Here is a 7,514-nt window from a genome sequence, read left to right as displayed (position 1 = left end):
GGGCTCCCACTGATTCTACATTATGGTGAGTTGTATAATTATTTCATTGTATATTACAATGTAATAATAATAGAAATAAAATTCTCAATAAACATAATGTGCTTGAATCATCATGGAACCATCCCCCAACCACTCCAGTCTGTGGAAAAATTGTCTTCCAAAACCGGTTCCTGGTGCCAAAAAGGTTGGACACTGTTGATTTGGATCTTGTGTATTAAAGTCATTTTGTAGATATGTTACAAAATGTAACACATTTTGTGTTAGATGACAATACTATTGATATCAATTAATATTACCAGAAAAGAGTTACAAATCTTTGATCTTGGCCTTATTTTAGTCAACATTTTATCAAAGATGTGAATCAAAATAGAGGAAACGTCCTTATCAGATCTGCACGTGACACAGAGCTGGCAGTGAAAGCTGACATGTTTTATAAGTCTTAAGCCTTCAGCAAAATTCAGAGTGAATGCAGGTTTAGGGCAGTTGTGATGATTTTGATAGGGTGGAATATTGGACAAAACCAATAAGAAAAAAATTTAGCAAGAAAACTTTTATATCTATGCTTGGCTAAAAATGAAATTCCACAAGGTCAGGTAAGAAAGCAATTCACATGGAGGATCGGAGAGATTTGTTTGACCACCAGCCTAGTCTGAAAAGGCTATGTGAGGTAGCTGCAGAAAACAGCAACAGAATCACAGGTTGTGTTTACAAAGCAGAGTCCATAGTACTCTTCTTGAGCCAGTACTCATCCGGAGTCATTTGCTTAAGCCAATGGAGAGGGTATGTTTAGAGGAAAAATAAGATGATGAGGTTTCTAGTAAGTGACAAGTGGTTGAAGGCATTATACGTGCCTGGAAGAGAAAAGAAAACTAATGGTAGTAAAACTAATAGTAATAATGACAATCACCACCACCACAGCAATAGCTAATACTTTATGTCTTAGCTGTACGTCTGGTATTGTGCTAGTCCCTTGTCTATGTTACATTGTTTAATCCTCTCAACAACTGTGTGAGTCAGGTACTGTTATTATCTCTACTTCCCCATTTAATAGATAAGAAAACAGACATGATAAGTGGCTTATTCAAGGCTATAGAGCTATTGCATAGTTATTATACAGCAAACGAGAAAACAATATTTAAACTCAGGCATTCTTATTTAGAACAGGAATTTTAAGCCAACATGCTATTCTGCTTTCTAAGAGTTGGGGATAATAACATAGCTCACTAAAATATTTGAAGGACTATCTATGGAAAAGCGATCAGCCATTTGCTGTACATTTCTGCAAGGTAGTGCTATCCCAGGAAGTATAAAATACTGGGAGGAGACTTAGGCTAAGTGTTAAGGAATACAATTTAGGCTAAATGTTATGGAATGAAATGGATTGCAGCATTTATTTCTCCATCCATTTGTCAAGCAGAGGCTTAATGGCCACCCCTTAAGGTTTCCCTTCATGCTAAGAGGTGCCCTAGGTGAACCCAATGGCTCCTTTGAGATTCTAGTTTCATTAGAATCATCTTTGGCCAAATATATTAATTAGGACTCATGACCTCAAGCAGCAGGAACCCAACTAATTACAGCTACACTGTGTAAGCTTTCTTGGAAGGGCAGGGATGCCACAGATACTGTCGTAATGGAACTAGGAACGTGGAATCTGTAGGACTCTCGGTCTCCAAGTCTTGCCTCCACTTGGTTTTGTTGACTTTCTTAGCATAAACCAACTTTCATCCTATATCAGAAAACACTGTCACTGGAGGCTCCTGCCTTTTCCCCCACAATGGGATAGTTTTTGTCACTGCAGATGGACTGCCTCTTTGGTATCAAGGCAAAACAAAACAAAACAAAAAAATAACAAATCTTCACAGGCAAGGTAAAGATTGACCCAGTTTAAGAGTCTGCACCCTCTATACCACCATCATATGGGGCCAGGGGAATGGCAGGTCTCAGAGGAACAATCTGGATGGATTAGAAAAGATACTAAGCAATAGGATCCCTTGCCCCAAGGCAGGATTACAGGAAGCTGGCACTCAAAATGCATTAAGGACACGACAGGTTTAAAGTCTTTTTGATGTAACCGTACACAAACTATGAACATAAATTTCAGGACTCAGGAATCTTCCATGTTTATAACAACAATCTTTTTTTTTTTTTTTTTGAGACACAGTCTTGCTCTGTCACCCAGGCTGGAGTGCAGTAGCGTGATCTCAGCTCACTGCAACCTCAGCCTCCAGGGTTCAAGTGATTCTCGTGCCTCAGCCTCCCACAGGTGCCTGGCTAATTTTTGTATTTTTGGTAGAGATGGGGTTTCTCATGTTTCCAGGCTGGTCTCAAACTCCTGGCCTCAAGTGAACTGCGCGGCTCGGCCTCCCAAAGTGCTGAGATTACAGGTGTGAGCCACTGCGCTTGGCCGACAATAATCTATCTGAGAATATTTGAGAGGGACATTCACTGTTAATGCTGGATATCTGGCACCTATAATGTGCTCGGCATTGAGCTAGGTGCTGTGCTGGGTATGGAATTGCTGGCTTTGATTCCTATGTTCAAAGGCTTAACCATTTAATGGGATTAAGGACTAAGTAGCATTCTGAGAACCATTTCAAATATAATGAAAGATTAGACCTTATCAATTATCTCATTTAGAAATAGATTTCACATTAAGTTTAAATCAAAACTATCTTCCCAATAAAACTCTCAATGCTTTAGAAATAGCCCAAATGCAGGAATCTATAGATGCATTCATTCAACTCATTCACATCCTACGTGCTCATCACTGTTTTAGACACTAAAAGATAATACAAGTGGTAATGATTCCCTTTTCTCCACTTTCTTGCCTGTTGTTCTCTCCGCCTGACATAGTCTTCATCTCACTCTTGCTTCCCATTGCCATCATCTCCTTCTGTTTAACTCCTGTTCATTTTTTTAGATATAAGCTTTCCCTAAATGTCTAAACTGGGTTGAAACACTTTGCTTTGTACTCCTGTAGCATTCTGGGGGCTTCACTTTAGGAGTTATCACACTTGGAATTGTTTACCCAATGTGTCTTCTTTAGAAGAATGAAAGCCCCATGAGGACAGGGCTAATGTTTGTTTTGTTCACTACTATGCCTGAAATAGTGCCTCAAAAAAAAGCTAGGACTAAATAAACCTTCACTGGACAGATATTTATTGAACATCTATGTGTCAAACAGTTTTTGATACTGAAGATATGGTCTCTGCCCTGAAGGAGCTTACATTTTAGTTAAAGTGTTGATTTAATGATAGATGAGAATCTACCTCAAACTCCATATTTTCCAGGTGAGGAAATGAATGCCCTGGAGAATAAGTGACCTGAGTAAGGGCATATGGAAGATGTGAGTGGCACGGATTTGTTGTTTGTTCACTTAAAAAATTTCTCTTTTGCAAAGTATTTCTCAATACACATTTCACAATCCAGAGGTGGGTTGTACGAACTCCCGTTTCTTCAGTGCATAAATGCCCACAGAACACTGAGGGCATCACGAGCTGAGGGAGTTGAGACAAACACGTTGAGCACATGATTTTTACATGCACAGAATGACAAGGGTTACATCAGTAGTCGGCAGACAGCTTTGGTGATCTGTTGCCTAATTCTATCATATCCACTACAAGAATATCATATCCTTTACTGTTGTCTATAGAGCCTTGGCATCTGGGGTCCCTGGGAAAGTGAAGGTGTTGGCGTCAATGGCAGCCGTGTTGTTAGGGTTTTGTCAGGAGCTGCCAAAAGAGCTCATTCGTGAGCTGGGAGTGGCAAGAAGGGACTCATATGTATTATTACTGAGAAAAGTAGAAGAGATTTTCAGGAGAGGGCACATGAGAAAGGGAAGGGAATTTTTGTAACAGGAATGTATGAATAAAAGCAATTCACTAGAGTGAGGGTATATATGGGATAAAGGAAAAAAAATACGGGATAGGTATGGGGAAATGGACTGGAGTTGAGTCTTTGGAAATGGAGGAAATGGTTGTTTCCAAGAATGGAAAGACAGCTAGACTTAGATTTCAGTTAGATCACTAAATAAATGTGAATTCAAACTAGCTCTTAAATTTCAGACCTGAAGCAGACTCCCATGAGAACTCCACAGGCGTTCCTTCTCCCAGTTGAGGAACTGCCCCAGAAGGATATGGAGAAATCCTGTCACCCATTCATATCCACGCATAGAAGCCAGTCTCTGGACAGGTTGTTATATGTCAGGTTACCACATGTCTCCCTACCCCAAAAACACCCCCTCCACCCCCCACAAAGCAAAACTGTTTAGCAGAAACACATATGCATAAGGCCAGCTATGCCTTCGCCATCTTCACCCAGGGGCTAGCAGAGTCTGTGCCTGAGTATTTGTGACTCTGCTGTCAGTGAAGGCCATGACTAACTTAAAAATTTCACTCATAAAATCTGTGAGTTGCTGAGTCATTTAATCAGAAAGCAACTCAATCCAAAATAACAATCTTTTAAAATACAGCAACTTTTAATAGTGTGAGCAGAAATCTTTCGGCATTTTGAAGAAGTGCTCTACTGAGGGCTATTGCTAAGACCAGCAGTCTACTTATGTTATTGAGAAGTAGGAGACGGTGATTTCATTCTTTAAATGATACATGAGTTCAGGGAACGAGCTGTAGCAGGCTCAGGGCTATGTGGGGAGAAAAGTCAGAGAGAAAGCACTGCAGATGTCTGTAAAGAAAATGTTTTATTTAAAGTGTTAAATACCATCACCAGAATGAATTTGATTTACATTAGTTGGTGTTCATTACAGGACTCATCTGCCCTTTTTTTCCAACTGGAATTCCCTTTACTTTTCAAACATACTATGTACAGGGCAACAATGGTCACTGGCATAGTGCTAGTTACATGACTAAACCACAAGTCGAGGTGCAGATGTGAAAATTAAAAAAAAACAAACACCAACTTTTAAATAAATACTGCATAATGACAAGTATGTACAAATATTCCATACAGTCATGTCCTTCTTATTAAAATTAGAAACAATTTGTATAGGAATATGCACAAAAGATTATGTGACTGCATCTTAGTATCAGGAAAATCATAAACCTTTATTCTAAGGGATAGTATAGACACTCTAGGTCTATTAAATCAATTGTTGCTGGCACACAGGTGTCTAAATTATTTTAACAAAGTTTTATTCATTCTTTTAACAACTTTACCTGGGTCCATCAGAATGTCAAGACACAGTCTTGGTGTATTTCATATTGCACCACATAAAGAGAAGGCATTTTTAGTGATACTCATTTTAACTTCTGCACCGTATCAAGCATGATAGTTTTTAATGGTCAGCACTGAACTAAAAAAAAATTTGTGCATGGCCTTAATTTAAACAAATGAGGTGTGGATTTCAAAAATTAAAGCAAAGAATTAAAATCAAGCTATAATAATGTGTTATCAAAATGTACATAAAGAACCATGGGTGGTTTATTACAATAACCAGTGACTTTTCCTCTAAATAGGGGAACTTAGGAGAAATTTGACCTTGCAGCACCACCCAATGGTAATAACTGTCTGTAAAACCAAAGGCAGGGGTTTTGACTTTAGGAGATTTTCACATAGACTTTTGGTGATGGCATCAAATAACTATTAATAGGCATACTGACTTTCTTTGAGTCACCAAAAAATTGGAGCTTTAAAATTGTTGCAGATTTATGTTTGCTATATTTCTTTAGAAATATAATTTGTGAAAAGTTGAATTTTACTACAGAAAAATGAATGAATAAACAGCCCTGTGTTTCAGGGCTCCCAATTTTTAGCAGTGTTTCTATTCACATAGTAAATGGAAACTGACTAAAGAAATTGCTTTAACTGATTAAAAAACAAACAAAACCTAAGACCTTCTACAAATAATACTTTAATCCCTGTATGAATAATGCTGGTGCTAAAAACAAATTTATTGGACATCACAATGGCAACATGATTTTAGAATTTTCCTGTAAACTGAATTTTAAAGGTGAAAAAAAAATACCATGCACTGTACAATAAACTGCAAAAGTTCAAATATCTTCTTTTTCAAATACATGCTGACTTACTTTAATGTACTCCCAAGTCATGTTGCAAAATCCTTTTCAACATGCTTGAAATAAAGAAAGCTCTTAAAATTATTTTTCCCTTGAGAAATTCGCAAATTCAGAGGCATCTACAGCTCTGAATTAAATATGGGGTATAAGAGAGGATCAGATCAAAACTTGTAATTTTTTAGTGTAAGGTTCACTCTGGCAGGGAGAAAGAAAAGATTAAAAGAGGGAGAAGAGGAAAAGTGAGAGGAGAAAGATGTGAAAAATCTGCACATATTGAACTTCATAAGATTTGTATGTTTAAGATGGAGATAAATTGAATATATTATACTTATTTGTCACATAAAGAGAATTTTAAATATCTTCTAGAAAGTATTTCCATTTGTAATGTCTGCCAAAACACAGACTATGATTAAAGAATAAACATGGTGTATCTTTGTATCACCCTGTTGCATTCTCTCTCCTTTTTAAAACCATGCACTAGTGAAATTTATTTTTAAAAATAATATAAACTGTTGAAAATGGCTGATTTTTATTTTTATTTTTTGCAAGTTGCAGCCCCAAGAAAATAATTTAAGTATTCAGCTAATCTGTGTCCATGCAAAAAAAGTTTCTTTAATTTCATTCAGTACAGTGTAGCCACAGAATTTTGCTTTTCAGAGTCCAACACATCTCGGCATTAGTAAAGGACGTGCCTGTGGAGCTACGGAGTCTGCCACTCTTCCTGCTGGACAGACTGCTCTGATCCCCGGCCAGAGGAGGACTGATGATTGTTCCTGACCACTTCTTTGGTCTCCTACTTTTCACCTGATGCTTCCTAGGATTTCACTCCTTGACCTGTAACACAGCTTCATGGCTGTATAGCTCCATTTCTGTGGCATATCAGGGCTTTGGGGTTAGATAAATGAAGAAAAAGGAACGATAAAAATATAAAGGTGCCATTGAAAAGGGCTTCTGTTGCATGAAACTGACTGATTCTTTGAGATTAATCCATGGCTTCAGATTGGACCAGAACTCGAATGTCATTGAATTCCAAACCTGATAGTTCTTCACAGCTCTGCTCTTTCACCTGAGGGCCTTCTTTAGGGCACAATGTGTGCAACTTCCTCTGAGAACACAGGATCGCTTTGTATCCCTAGAAACAGGCTCAGAAGACACAACATTAAGCATGCAGTGTTACCAGGGTTTGCAACCTCTGATTTGTTTTTTTTTTGTTTTTGTTTTTGTAACGCTGGTTGCTGTGACAACAGTTTTACAGCTGCTATGAACGAGAGTAAGAAGGTCCAGTTGAACTTTCCAGAGATGATTGGGAAGCTCTTCTTGTCAAAGGGGCCAAGGTTGGATCTACTAGGGAGGAAGGAGGGAAAAGTTTGAACCATCCGATCACCATATTGGATAGCTCTAGTTCATCTAAAAGTATCTGGGCCACTCCCATAAAAGATTTGTGATCCATGCGGCCATAGTCTCCCCAAACGATGATCTGTT

At 38.2% G+C, this 7,514-nt stretch overlaps 1 protein-coding gene across 48 annotated transcripts in view; it reads right to left on the bottom strand.

The window, feature by feature from the left end:
• Positions 1-4,679: 4,679 nt before the first annotated feature.
• The window catches only part of RIMS2 (regulating synaptic membrane exocytosis 2), a 507,129-nt gene continuing 504,294 nt past the window's right edge, over positions 4,680-7,514 (bottom strand). For 46 of the 48 annotated variants that reach the window (XM_031650083.1, XM_031650085.1, XM_031650091.1 and 43 more), the window contains one exon: positions 4,680-7,509. In XM_031650083.1, the coding sequence (XP_031505943.1) occupies positions 7,291-7,509 (219 nt within the window). In that variant the 3' untranslated portion in view covers positions 4,680-7,290. The remainder of the gene's footprint in view (positions 7,510-7,514) is intronic. The other 2 variants (XM_031650116.1, XM_031650129.1) reach the window with 2 other exon arrangements.

This window comes from Papio anubis, chromosome 8 (assembly GCF_008728515.1).
Source record: "Papio anubis isolate 15944 chromosome 8, Panubis1.0, whole genome shotgun sequence".
NCBI lineage: Eukaryota > Metazoa > Chordata > Mammalia > Primates > Cercopithecidae > Papio > Papio anubis.
This window is presented reverse-complemented; position numbering and strand designations above follow the sequence as displayed.